Source organism: Mobula hypostoma, chromosome 4 (assembly GCF_963921235.1).
Source record: "Mobula hypostoma chromosome 4, sMobHyp1.1, whole genome shotgun sequence".
Lineage (NCBI taxonomy): Eukaryota > Metazoa > Chordata > Chondrichthyes > Myliobatiformes > Myliobatidae > Mobula > Mobula hypostoma.
This window is the reverse complement of record NC_086100.1, coordinates 187,225,642-187,240,204: the sequence shown is the minus strand read 5'-3', so window position 1 is coordinate 187,240,204 and position 14,563 is coordinate 187,225,642. Positions and strand designations below refer to the sequence as shown.

The 14,563-nt window shown below is 42.4% G+C and overlaps 1 protein-coding gene across 5 annotated transcripts in view; it reads right to left on the bottom strand.

Annotated features, from left to right (window-relative positions):
- gfra4a (GDNF family receptor alpha 4a) overlaps positions 1-14,563 on the bottom strand; it is a 422,120-nt gene that overhangs the window by 215,757 nt on the left and 191,800 nt on the right. For all 5 annotated transcript variants that reach the window (XR_010017776.1, XR_010017777.1, XR_010017775.1 and 2 more), the window contains exons 5-7: positions 13,456-13,565; positions 3,477-3,611; positions 1,564-1,718 (exon numbers count right to left, since the gene is read on the bottom strand). Coding sequence is in view for 2 of the 5 variants with exons in the window: in XM_063047126.1 (XP_062903196.1) it covers positions 1,564-1,718; positions 3,477-3,611; positions 13,456-13,565 (400 nt within the window). In the remaining 3 variants the exon portion in view is untranslated. The remainder of the gene's footprint in view (positions 1-1,563; positions 1,719-3,476; positions 3,612-13,455; positions 13,566-14,563) is intronic.

Sequence of the window (14,563 nt, the reverse complement as noted above, 5' to 3'; positions counted from 1 at the left end):
CCCCACCATCCTATCACAGCATTATAATCCTCTGTATAAGTAAATAAATAAATCTCTCTGCCTCCATTTTAACACCATCTTAGTGATACTTTGTTTCTAATTGACACTGCTTGAATCTGTTGCTTTTGTTCCAATTCAATCGCATTACACTAAATGCTGTGCTAAGAACTGTCAAAATCTTTTAATAATTGAATATCCCAATACTACATATGTATATATATATAGTATTTTCTTGTATATGAATGAATCTACAATGTGCTCTCTCTGTTAGTATCATCTTTCTTTAAATGTGGACCTTATAAGTGATAAAGTATTCCATTTTGATGTTGTATACAGACCCTCTATTCACTCCCATCAACAATATACGATAGGCTATTGCCTCATTATAGGAAGGATTTAGAAGTTTTACAGAGGATGCAGAGGAGGCTTACAAGTTCTAGTTCAAGTTCATTAATCCTTCAAACATATACTTGCACAGCAACAGAGGCCGCACATCTCCCCCACTGTTGGTCTCATCAGCGAACCAGACCTGCAGTAGGTTATATTACCACGAACATGATCTTGCGATCACAAGAGAAACATTTAAGATCCACATTTGCAGCATCGTTTGGACCTTTGGAGACGGCTGTGACAGGCAGTATCTTTTTCGCCGGGCGGAAATAGGTAACACAAAAGACATAATCTTAAGTTGCTCTTAGGAAAGTATGTGGAGGGGCATGTTAAAGATAGGCCTTTTTTTCACTTTTGCACAGAGAGTGGTGGGTGCATGGAACTTGCTGCCGGGGGTGGTGGTACAGGCAGATACATTAGGGATATTTAAGAGACTCCTAGATAGATGCACGAATGATAGAAAAATGGAGGCCTGTGTGGGAGGGAAGGGTTAGATTGATCTTGGAGGTGGTTAAGAGGTTGGCACCACATCATGGGCGAAAGGGCCCATACTGTGCTGTACTGTTCTCTGCTCTATTGAGATTCCCCTTTAGAACTGAATATTGATCTGGCTTTCACCTTGCCCCAGCCTCAAACAAAGTTGAAAGTAATTATTTCTAAGAAGTGAGGGAAAAAAAAATCACGTTTCGAAACACAAAAACCTGCCAGTGGACTCTGCTATACAGTTTCCTTATCAATGGACCAAACTGCTCTAACAGCAATCAAGTGACCAAGTCAACCCTGCACAGCCAAATATGCTCTTGCAGAGTATCACTAACTTGGACAGCTACTTGTGAAGAGTACCATATCACATTCTGGGGCCTCCACAGCTTTGTGGTAAGTACACAGCCTTATCGTATCATCCCTAACCTCCCACTTTTCCTATATGTGAATTGATGACATGCCTGTGGAGCTAACTTTCTCAGTCCCAGTCATATCCTCCTACACTGCAACAGTTCATTCCCCACCAGGGTTCAGAGCAGGCTTACGGGCTTCAGAGATCCTGACCGAGTTTGGTTCTCATCCAGCACAGTGGCTCATCTGTTTGAGGTCACCGATTTACTTCAGCAAGGATCAGTGCAGGACCTTGCTCACCTTTGTACACAGACCACTCCCATTACGTTCCATTCCTACCTGTGTGGGTAGTGCTGAACTAAACGCATTTTCCTCCTGGTGTGAAGCTTCCGTGCTGTTTATGTGTCTGTTCCCCCAGGTCTGCGACGTGGAGTGATGCACACTGGAGCCTGTGTTAAGGTCTGTCCCATTTCCAAATGCTTGAAATGCATTCTCTGCAGGTCAAAGATAAGATAGCTTAAAGTACTGGATCTCGAGCTTGAGTTTTGTAAAATATATTCTATCTTTTTCTGTGTTGTGCTGTTTTCTCAGTTTTAATTAACACACTACTATTCAATGAGCATATAATGTTCTCTGGAATTTAGTAAATGAACAGTGATCTTTTTAAAATATATCCAATTAATAGCAGTCTTTTATAACCTTGGAGATTCTTTCGGCTTGAGATTTTCAGGGTCGAGGTTCAAGATTCAAGTTTATTTATCATGTGTGCGTTCAAACTTGTGGTGAAAACCGTTGTTTGTGTTAACAACCTAAGGGTGTGCTGGGGGCAGCCTGCAAAGCAACACCTCACAAACACAAATACTCTGCCGAACAACACAGAACACAACAAACAGCAAAACAAAGCCCATTCCTTTAACCACAGAGCTCTAAGTCCAAGACCGGCTGTTTTCTTTGGCTTCCGGCCTCCATTGGACTCAGATATGCAGACTCATAGTCTCAGGATGAATAGTGGAGAAACGTTTTCATTCATCGAGTCATGGAGCAATAAAGCATGGAATCAGGCCCTTCATTGCAACTCACCCATTCCAAACAAGATGCCCATCTAAGCTAATCCATTTGCTCACTTACACCACTGGTGTTGAGGACAGCAATGAAGGTCCTCTATCTCTGTCTGTATAAAAGGATTCTTTATTGCTATTTCCATTACATTTTTTTTTAAACCAGTCAGGGTTGTTAGCTCTGAGCTGGACCCCCAAACCTGGAGGATCTGTGGACCACTCTCAGTTTGACCTCTACCCTTTGACCTGTTTGGAATGGGTGACCGTACCAGGTGCCGAAACTCAAGGCCCTGACTCCAGTCAGCATAGCTCCCCGGGTCACTGAGGCACGCAGGCCTCCAAATCCTACAAGGCTGTGGTCCTCTTGAAGGCCATTTGCCCACATTTGGCCCATATCCTAAACTTACCCATCACTCAGGGCTATTGATCGTTGGGATTTACAAGCTCATAGGGCTTAGCATACTGAATCAGCTTTATTATTATGTCATGAAATTTGTTGTTAGGAGGCAGTAGTACAGTGCAAGATATAAAAATTACTGTAAATTACAAAAATACATAAATAGTGTAAAAGAGGCATAATGAGGAAAAGTTGAATTTAAAGGAGTGAAATCATTTCTGATTGAGGGAAATGGAGGTGGAGGGATGGGGGTTAACATTTACAATCTGAGCAAATGCAGAGTTGTCACTGTGCAGCAGAAATGTAGCAAGGACATCCCAGGACTGCAGACTGCTCTAATGATTGGTATATAAGTGGGATGAAAAAGATAAGGCTTAGCTTTATTTGTCACATGTACATTGAAACGTACAGTGAAATACGTTGTTTGTGTCAATGACCAACAGTGTCCGAGGCCATGCTGGGGGCAGCCCCACGCGTGTCACCATGCCTGTCGCGCCACAACACACTAATGCTAATCGTAGTCTTTGGAATGTGGGAGGAGACTCAAGAGGTCATGGGAGTTCACATTCATTACAGGCAGCGGTGGGAATTGAACCTGCTCTTCCTAAAGCTGGCACTGTAAAGCATTACACTAACTGCTAGGTTACCATGCCTACAACAAGGGAGCACTCCCGTTTGTTCTCTCCCTACACCCCAGTGACTGCTCTGTCAGAACGTTCTTAAACTTCCACCAATCAAAATACATTTCTTCAGAACAAATGGCACCATTACGTCCCAGGACAGGTAACCGCACTCACTGAGGCAGATGTTATCGGTGAAGAGGCTGAGGAAGCTCTCACAGTCCTCTCTCTGGTTTCCGCTCCCACTGCAAGTACACCAGGGTGCCACATTCGAGCTTGAGTTATCAATGTAGTTCGGGGTAATCACAGTACCTATCAAAAGAGAGGGAACAAACTTTAGGACGCCACCATGGAGATGTTGATGGGTTTCTGTTGGGGCCATGCAGAATGCCTACTGTTGTGTAGCTTGTGAGTTCAGCTCATTAGCCTTGGGCTTGGAACCTCACTGCACAGGACCGTGTTGCAGAGAAAGGAGTACCAGAACAACACATACAAAACACTGCAGGAACTCAGCAAGTCAGCCAGCCAGCCAGCATCTGTGAAGGGAAATAAACAGTTGACACCTCAGGCTGACTGTCCATAAGACCACAAGCAATTGGAGCAGAATTAGGCCAGTCGGCCCATCAAATCTACTCCACCATTCCATCATGGCTGATTAGCTAACCCTCTCAACCCCATTCTCCTGCCTTCTCCCCGAAACCTTTGACACAGTTACTAATTAAGAACCTATCAACCTCTGTTTCAAATATAGCCAATGACTTGGCTCCACAGCCAACTGTGGCAATGAATTCCACAGATTCACCACCCTCTGGCTCAAGAAATTCCTCCTCATCTCTGTTCTAATGGGACAGTTCTTGTACTCCGAGGCTGTGCCCCCTGGTTCCAGCCTCCCCCATTACTGGGAACATGCTCTCCACGTTGACTCTCCACCAGGCTTTTCAATATTCGATTGGTTTCAATGAGATCCCCCACATTGTTCTAAAGAAGGACCCTGATGAAGAGTCTGAGCTCAAGGTGTCGATTGTTATTTCCATCCATAGCTGCTCTCCTCTAGCATCTTGTGTGTGTTCCTCTGGATGACTGCACCTGCAGTCTCTCATGTACCTCCATAACACAGCCCCCTGAGAACATACAAGATTGTATTCTTGTGAAGATTCAGCATGACACCCAAAACTTTGACAAACTTCTATAGATGTGTAGTGGAGAGTATGTTGACTGGCTGCATCACAGCCTGGTATGGAAACACCAATGCCCTTGAATAGAAAATCCTACAAAAAGTAGTGGATACGGCCCAGTCCGTCACGGGTAAAGTCCTCCCCACCATTGAGCACACCTACGTGAAGCGTTGCCGCAAGAAAGCAGCATCCACTATCAGGAACCCACACTATGCTCTTTTTCCACTACTGCCATCAGGAAGAAGGTACAGGAGTCTCAGAACTCACACCACCAAGTTCAGGAATAGTTATTACTCCTCAACCATCAGGCTCTTGAACCAAAGGGGATAACTTTATTCAACTTCTCTTTTCCAACAACCTATGGACTCACTTTCGAGGACTCTTCATCTAATGTTCTTGATATTGATTGCTTATTAATTAATTATTATCTTTTGTTTGTTGTCTTTTGCTCATTGGTTGTCCACCCTATTTTGCTCATTGCCCATCTGCTGACTCTGTTTTGTTGTTGGTTGCATTGAGTATGCTACAAGAAAACAAATCTCAGGATTGTATACAGTTACACCAATATACTTCGATAATAAATTTACTTTGAACTTTGAAGCATCACTACCTGTGACTGTTAGTGCAATGCTGAGGTGTGTCCAGGTCAATGGAAGACAGGGTAAGACCAATACTTTTATTATTTATATTTACTTTTATGATGTTTATTTTTATTATTATTTATTGTCAGTGGCAACTTTAATCAGTACACTTGTACACCTGCTCAATAATGCAAATATCTAATCAGCCTATCATGTGGCAGCAACTCAATGTATAAAAGCATGCAGACCTGGTCAAGAAGTTCAGTTGTTGTTCAGTCCAAACATCGGGATGGGGAAGAAATGTGATCTAAGCGACTTTGACTGTGGAATGATTGTTGGTGCTAGATGGAATGGTTTAAGTATCTCAGAAATTGCTGATCTCTTGGGATTTTCACACACAACAATATCTAGAGTTTACAGAGAATGGTGCAAAAAAATGCAGATCTATGGATGAAAATGCCTTGTTGGAGGAGATTTCCAGACTGGTTGAAGCTGACAGTAACTCAAATAACCACATGCTACAAAAGTTGTATGTAGAAGAGTATCTCTGAACACACAACACATCAGAACTTGAAGTGAATGGGCTATAGCCATGGAAGACCATGAAACTACACTCAGTTACCACTTTATTAGGTACAGGAGGTACAGTTGAAGTCAGAAGTTTACATACACCTTAGCCAAATACAAGCGTTTGTACATTTAAACTCAGTTTTTCACAATTCCTGACACTTAATCCTGGAAAACATTCCCTGTCTTAGGTCAGTTAGGATCACTACTTTATTTTAAGAATGTGAAATGTCAGAATAATAATAGGGAGAATGTTTTATTTCAGCTTTTATTTCTTTCATCACTTTCCCAGTGGGTCAGAAGTTTACATACATTTTGTTAATATTTGTTAGCATTGCCTTTAAATTGTTTAGCTTGGGTCAAACGTTTTGGGTAGCCTTCCACAAGCTTCTCACAGTAAGTTGCTGGAATTTTGTTCCATTCCTCCAGACAGAACTGGGGTAACTGAGTCAGGTTTGTAGGTCTCCTTGCTCGCACATGCTTTTTCAGTTCTGCCCACAAATTTTCTATCGGATTGAGGTCAGGGCTTTGTGATGGCCACTCCAATACCTTGATTTTGTTGTCCTTAAGCAATTTTTCCACAACTTTGGAGGTATGCGTGAACTGCGGAAAGCCATTAATGGCACCAAGAGGCAATATCGAGCCAAGTTGGAAGCCCAGGCTAACCAGAGGGATGCCAGTAGACTATGGCAGGGTCTAAATGAGATCACTGGGTGCAAAGAAAAGGCTGGGAATATCAATCACTGTGGCGCTTCTCTTCCTGACGAACTTGATGTATCTACGCAAGATTTGAACAGAAGAGGAGTGTCCCGCTCCCTCCGGATGAACCGGACCTGGTGGCATCGAGATTCATCGTCACCGAGGAGGACCAAGGAAGATAAATCCAAGGAAGGTGATGGGCCCAGATGGCATCCCAGGATGGGTTCTCCGGGCCTGTGCAAGCGAGCCAGCTGGAGTGTTTGCTGACATCTTTGACTGCTCCTTGCTTCAGTCTAAGATCCCCTAGTGTTTTAAGAAGGCAATGATAATCCCAGTGCCGAAGAAGAGCAAGGTGGCATGCCTGAATGACTATCGACCTGCGGCTCTGACATCAATTGCTATGAAGTGCTTCGAGAGATTGGTTATGGCACACATCAACCACAGCCTACCAGTCAACCTCGACGCTTTGCAATTCGCCTACCGGAGCAATAGGTCAATGGCAGATGCCACCTCTCTGGCCCTACATTCCTCCTTAGAACACCTGGAGAATAAAGACACATACATAAGGCTCCTTTTCATTGACTACAGCTCTGCCTTTAATACCATCATTCGAAATAAACTAATTCCTAAGCACCGGAACCTGGGCCTTGGCACTCAGATCTGCAGCTGGATCTTCAAATTCCTCACAGACAGGACCCAGGCTGTAAAAATAGGGGACAAGCTCTCCTCTACAATCAGTCTGAGCACCGGTGCCCCTCAAGGCTGTGCACTCAGCCCCCTGCTGTACTCACTGTACACTCATGATTGTGTAGCCAAGTTTCCATCAAACACAATATATAAATTTGCTGATAACACAACAATTGTAGGCCGTATCTCAGGTAATGATGAGTTTGAGTACAGAGAGGAAGTTAAGAACCTGGTGGCATGGTGTGAAGACAATAACCTATCCCCCAACGTCAGCAAGACGAAGGAATTGGTTGTTGACTTCAGAAGGATTAGCCGACTGCACGACCCAATTTACATCGGTGGTACGCAAGTGGAGCAGGTCAAAAGCTTTAAGTTTCTCGGGGTCAATATCACAAATGACCTGACTTGGTCCAACCAAGCAGAGCCCACTGCCAAGAAGGCCCATCAGCGGCTTTACTTCCTGAGAAAACTAAAGAAATTTGGCCTGACCCCTAAAACCCTCACTAATTTTTATAGATGCACCGTAGAAAGCATTCTTCTAGGGTGCATCACAACCTGGTATGGAATTTGTCCTGTCCAAGACCGAAAGAAGCTGCAGAAGATTGTGAACACAACCCAGCATGTCACACAAACCAATCTTCCGTCCTTGGACTCACTTTACACCGCACGCTGTCAGAGCAGTGTTGCCAGGATAATCAAGGACATGACCCACCCAGCCAACATACTTTTCCTCCCTCTTCCCTCCGAGAGAAGGCTCAGGAGCTGAAGACTCGTACGGCCAGATTTGGGAACAGCTTCTTTCCAACTGTGATAAGACTGCTGAACGGATCCTGACCCGGATCTGGGCCGTACCCTCCAAATATCCGGACCTGCCTCTCGGTTTTTTTGCACTACCTTACTTTCCATTTTTCTATTTTCTATTTATGATTTATAATTTAAATTTTAAATATTTGTTATCGATTTGTTATCCAGGGAGCGGGAAGCGCAGAATCAAATATCACTGTGATGGTTGTACGTTCGAGTATCAATTGTTTGGCGACAATAAAGTATAAAGTATAAAGGTATGCTTGGGGTCATTGTCCACATATATCCACATAATTTTCCTTCCTCATGATGCCATCTATTTTGTGAAGTGCACCAGTCCCTCCTGCAGGAAAGCACCCCCACAACATGATGCTGCCACCCCCATGCTTCACGGTTGGGATGGTGTTCTACGGCTTGCAAGCCTCACCCTTTTTCCTCCAAACATAATGATGGTCATTATGGCCAAACAGTTCAATTTTTGTTTCATCAGACCAGAGGACATTTCTCCAAAAAGTAAGATTTTTGCCCCCATGTGCACTTGCAAACTGTAGTCCGGCTTTTTTATGGCTGTTTTGGAGCAGTGGCTTCTTCCTTGCCGAGCAGCCTTTCAGGTAATGTCAATATAGGACTCGTTTTACTGTGGATATAGATACTTGTCTACCTGTTTCCTCCAGCATCTTCACAGGGTCCTTTGCTGTTGTTCTGGGATTGATTTGCACTTTCGCGCCAAAGTACGTTCATCTCTAGGAGACAGAATGTGTCTCCTTCCTGAGTGGTATGACGGCTGCGTGGTCCCATGGTGTTTATACTTGTGTACTATTGTTTGTACAGATGAATGTGGTACCTTCAGGCATTTGGAAGTTGCTCCCAAGGATGAACCAGACTTGACATCATTTTCTGACCTCAAACCGATAGAAAATTTGTGGGCAGAACTGAAAAAGCGTGTGTGAGCAAGGAGGCCTACAAACCTGACTCAGTTACACCAGTTCTGTCTGGAGGAATGGAACAAAATTCCAACAACTTACTGTGAGAAGCTTGTGGAAGGCTATCCAAAACATTTGACTTAAGTTAAACAATTTAAAGGCAATGCTACCAAATACTAACAAAGTGTATGTAAACTTCTGACCCACTGGGAAAGTGATGAAAGAAATAAAAGCTGAAATAAATCATTCTCTCTACTATTATTCTGACATTTCACATTCTTAAAATAAAGTAGTGATCCTAACTGACCTAAGACAGAGAACGTTTTCTAGGATTAAATGTCAGGAATTGTAAAAAACTGAGTTTAAACCGGCGGGAGGAAGAGATAGCCCCACGCCGCGCATGCACAGCCCTCCGGTGAAAATGATATTGTATCCGTTAAATAGGGGCAGTGGACAATTCTGATTTGATGGAGATAGATGTGAAAGCACAGAGGAACATCTGGAGAAATTTCTAAAACGCCGGTTCGCTGCCGCTGTTACTGCGCGATCGAGAATCTTCTGGAGGGAAGGCCTCAAAATCCCCGGCTTTGCCTTCTGTTGGCGACTGAGATTGAGGTTGAATCATTCGGATAGAGATGGTGCTCGGTACTCGGTGTCGGAGAGCTGATCGGAGGCTCGAAGTTTTCGGACGACCCAGAGTCGGACTGTGGTCGGGCATGGCAGGGAGAGTTTTTCTTCCTTCTCCCGTCTGCGTGAGATGTGGGACATTTGAGAGACTTTGAACTTTTTACTGTGCTCATGGACTTCTTCATCAAGTTATGGTATTGTTGCACTGTTGTAACTATATGTTATAATTATGTGGTTTTGCTAGTTTTTTCAGTCTTGTTCTGTCCTGTGTTTTGTGATATCACACCGGAGGAAATATTGTATCATTTCTTAATGCATGCATTACTAAATGGCAATAAAAGAGGACTGCGTGTCTTCATAATCTAAATGTATTTGGCTCAGGTGTATGTAAACTTTTGACTTCAGCTGTATCTATAAAATGTATCTTCAACTGTATCTGTTTAAAGATACACCATGGTAACAGGCCCTTCCGACCCAATGAGCCCACACCACCCAATTACATCCATGTGACCAATTAACCTACTAACGTGCAAGTGTTTGGAATGTTGGAGGTAACCAAAACATCTGGAGGAAGCCCACACGATCACAGGGAGAATGTACAAACTCCTTAGAGAAAGCAGTGGGAATTGAACCCGGTAACTAGCACTGTAATAGCATTATGTTAACCGCTATGCTACCATGCCGCTCCCACTTTATAAAATACTTTAAATAACTGTTATACTTGTCAATGCTCAGTAAGAGAATCCTTGCCTCTAAGCACCATGAATGTTATTGGGTCATGAGGTCATGGCCCAGCAATGTGACAGAGTGACTCCAGACAAGCCAATTACTTCAAGGGATGTGTAGAAACCGGAATTCCAGTCCATAAGGAAAGTCAATATAAAAGCCAAAGAGTGGGCATATAATAGAGCAAAAATTTAGTGGGATGTTCGGGGATTGGGAAGATTTAAATACCATCAGAAGACAAGTAAAAGAGTCATTAAGAAGGTAAAAGTGGAATACAAAAGTAAGCGAGCCAATAATATTAAAGAGGATACCAAAAGTTTCTTCAGATACATAAAGTGCAAAAGAGGCAAAACTGGATATTCCACCGGTGGAAACAATGCTGGAGAGGTAGTAATGAGGAACGATGAAATGGTGGATGAACTGAATAAGTATTTTGCATCAGTCTTCCCTGTGTGTGGAAGACACTAGCAGTATAGTGGAAATTCCAGGTGTCAGATGTCATAAGTTACCATTACCAGAGAGAAGATTCTTGGGGAAACTGATAAGTCACCTGGAGCAGATGGTGTACACACAGTGTTCTGAAAGAGGTGACTGAAGAGATTGTGGGGGCATTAGTAATGATTTTTCAAGAATTACTATATTCTGGAATGGTTCTGGAAGGCTGGAAAATTGCAAATATTACTCTATTTTTCAAGAAGGGGAGAGGCAGAAGAAAGGAAATTACAAGCTATTTAGTTTAGCCTCTGTGTTTGGGAAGATGTGGAGTTGATTGTTAAGGAGATGGCTTCAGGGTACTTGGAGGCACATGATAAAATAGGCTGTAGTCAGCCTCAAGGGAAAATCCTGCTTGACAAATCTGTTGGGAGTTTTTTGAAGAAATAACAAGCAGGATAGACAAAGGTGCATCATTTCATGTTGTGTCCTTGGATTTTCAGAAGGCCTTTGACAAAGTACCATTCAAGAGGCTGCTTAACAAGCTATGAGGCCATGGTATTACAGGAAAGATTCTAGCATGGATAAAGCGGTGGCTGATTGGCAGAAGCAAAGAGTGGGAATAAAGGGAGCCTTTTCTGATTGGCTGCTGGTGACTAGTGGTGTTGGGACCGATTCTTTAAACATTATATCTCAATAATTTGAATGATGGAATTGATGGCTTTGTTGCAAAGTTTGCAGACGATATGAAGATAGGTGGAGGGGCAGGCAGTTTTGAGGAAGTAATGAGGTTACAGAAGGATTTAGACTGATTAGGAGAATGGGTAAAGAAATGGCAGATGGAATACAATGTCTAGAAATGTATGGTCATGCATTTTGGTGGCAGAAAAGAAAGGGTTGACTATTTTCTAAATGGACAGAAAATACAAGAAAACTAAGATGCAAAGGGACTCGGGAGTCCTTGTACAAAATTCCCTAAAGGTTAATTTACAGGTTGAGTCTGTGAGGAAGGCAAATGCGATGTTAGCATTCATTTCAAAAGGACTAGAATATAAAAGCAAGGATATAATATTGAGACTTCATTATGCACTGGTGAGGCCTCACTTGGAATATCGTGAGCAGTTTTGGGCCCCTTATCTTAGAAAGGATGGGCTGAAACTGGAGGGGGTTCAAATGAGGTTCACAAAAATGATTCCAGGATTAAACAGCTTGTCGTATGAAGAGCATTTGTTGGCTCTGGGCCTTTACTCACTGGAATTCAAAAGAATGACGTGTGACCTCATTGAAACCTATCAAATGGTGAAAGGCTTTGATAGAGTGGATGTGGAGAGGATGTTTCCTATGGTGGGAGAGCGTAAGACCAGAAGACACAGCCTCAGAATGGAGGGTGTCCTTTAAGAATGAAGATGAGGAGGAATTTCTTTAGCCAGAGAGTGGTGAATCTGTGGACTTCTTTGCCACAGGCAGTTGTGGAGGACAAATCTTTATGTATATTTAAAGCAGAGGGTGATAGATTCTTGATTGGTCAGGGCATTAAGGGATATGGGGGAAGGCAGGAGATTGGTGCTTAGAGGAAAAATGAATCAGCCATAATGAAATGGCAGAGTAGACTTGATTTGCTAAATGGCCTAATTCTGTTCCTATATCTTACGGTGCTATGGTCTTTTAAAGAGGAAAAGATACAAGTCCAATGTATTCAGGAGAAGCCTTTGAACAAATAAATTATCTGATCTTTGCCTCAACTCATTTGTTGGGTCTTGCATGACATAATCTTAGCTATTCCATTTCCTCAACTGTAATAGGGATTATATTTCTGCAAAGGAGAGTACATCAAAGGTTATGAGAGGTATTAAGTTCCTTACAGTCATTAGGCTCTTGAACCACCTTCAGACTCACTTTCAAGGACTTTACAACTCATATTCTCAGTTTTATTTATTTGCTCAATTTAAGGATTGGGTGGCGGGGTGGAGATATGTCCCTCCCAAAGGAGATGTAAGGTGCTTCTTCCCTCTGCTAGCCTGCAGGTCACCCTTGGGCAAGGTGTAGCACCTGCTTAGCCACCCCCCCACCCTGATCAGGCCCCGATCAGGGTCATGTGAAGTCATGGGAGCAGCTGGTGCGTATCTCAAGACCTGGTTATGCCAGGCAGACAATCTCTGAAGAGTATTGATCATGGCTGGAGTCACCTGTCTTTTAAAGACGTTGCCCGGAAAAAAGCAATGGCAAACCATTTCTGTAGAAAAATTTGCTACAGCACTTAACGAACGAACGAACAAAGGACTGTAATTGTACAGTACTGAAAGCATTGACTATGAATGTAAGAATGATAAGGTATTATATGGTTTATTTATGCAGATGTTTTTATTCATGAATAAAGTTTATTCTAATAAAAAATTGTCTTTATTTGCACATTGGTTGTTTGTCAATCTTTGTTTAGGTATAGTTTTTCATATATTCTATTTATTTTCTGTAAATGCCTGAAAGAAAACGAATCTCAAGGTTACATATATGTAATTTAATAATAAATTTTACTTTGATTTCATTGCTCGGGCTTCTCTCTGCAGCTCCCCTATGATTGAGCTGCTTTCTCTCAGAATAAATAACTCAAACACAAGAGATTCTGCAGATGCTAGAAGTGTGGAGTAACTCACACAAAATGCTAGAGGAACCTACTAGGGCAGCATCTATGGTGAGGAAGAAAGGGCCGATGTTTGGGGCCGAGACCCTTCATCAGGACTGTTGAATAAATAACTTAATGCTTTTCATAGCCTTCAGAAGACCAGTGATGCACTAACACAAAAGGAAGTGTTAAATACTGACACTGAATGCCTGAAATGGGAACATGTTCCACTCTCCAGTGCTATTTACCTTCACATCGAAGAGCATTGTAATTAGAATAACATTGCCCTTAAAAGGCAGGGTGCCAGAATCTCACCTATAATCCCAGTGTATGAGAGCAGACATGCGGCGTAGTTCTCCCTGAGACAACCACTCACAGACTGTGCTGAAGGCTGACAACGGGTTTGGAACTCTGCGAGCCGCGATCTGCCGGGGAGAAGATAAGAAAAAGCAAAAAATTACATGACTCTGTTTAACCAAAGGAAATTAAAACACTGAGCCTTTCTTGTACACTATGATTGAGGCTGTGACCTATAACATCTGGCAGAGTGTTAGAACATTTTCATCACATGGCTTGTACACGATTAAAAATAACTCCAATGTTCATCAACGTCAGACCTCTTTTCTCAGACCATAGTGTAGAACAATAGATTTGAGCCAGATTACCTAATAATCCAACAAGTATAAAGTTTGAGACTTCAAATGCTGGGAGTCTGAAGTAGTACTTAAAATGCTACAGGAACTCAGCAGGTCAGGCAAATGGAGGGAAATGGACAGTCGATGTTTCAGCTTGAGACCCTGTGTGTGGACTGGATGGTCTCACCCTAATCAGTGCTGGAAATGGATTTCAAGACAGAAATAACTTCAGAACATTAAACTACTTCAAAGGAAGACATGGAAGTCCCAAAATGCGGGTCTAACTTCGTGTTTACTTTAAGTAAGGTGCATATATTTCACACATATGTAAATCAAATATTTAACCTATAACCCATAATGAATTACTGTATTTAAATGAACAAAAATGCTTAATAAAAAAAACATATATATACACACACAAGATCACTCAAACATTATTAAGACATGAGAAAGGCTACATTTTTGGCCAAGACTACATTTCTAAAAACTTGTAGATTGGTGGAATATGAGTTCTGAGTCGAATACCAATTAAAAACCGTAATATCCAAAGGTGAACAGAATTACTCTATTTACAAGGTAAAATATAGAATCTACCAATCCTCCTACTGGAATTAAAGGTCTTCGGTTAATCAAACCAGAGATCATTGTAAAATTGGACTAACTCTCAATCCTACTTCCTCACCATATTGAAGATGTCAAAAGGCACCTGCAAGGGAGGGAACGTCGACTCAGACCATGAGAGGCCTGTGTCGGGCATTTTCATGTCTTACAAGGAGCAGATTGGAAGC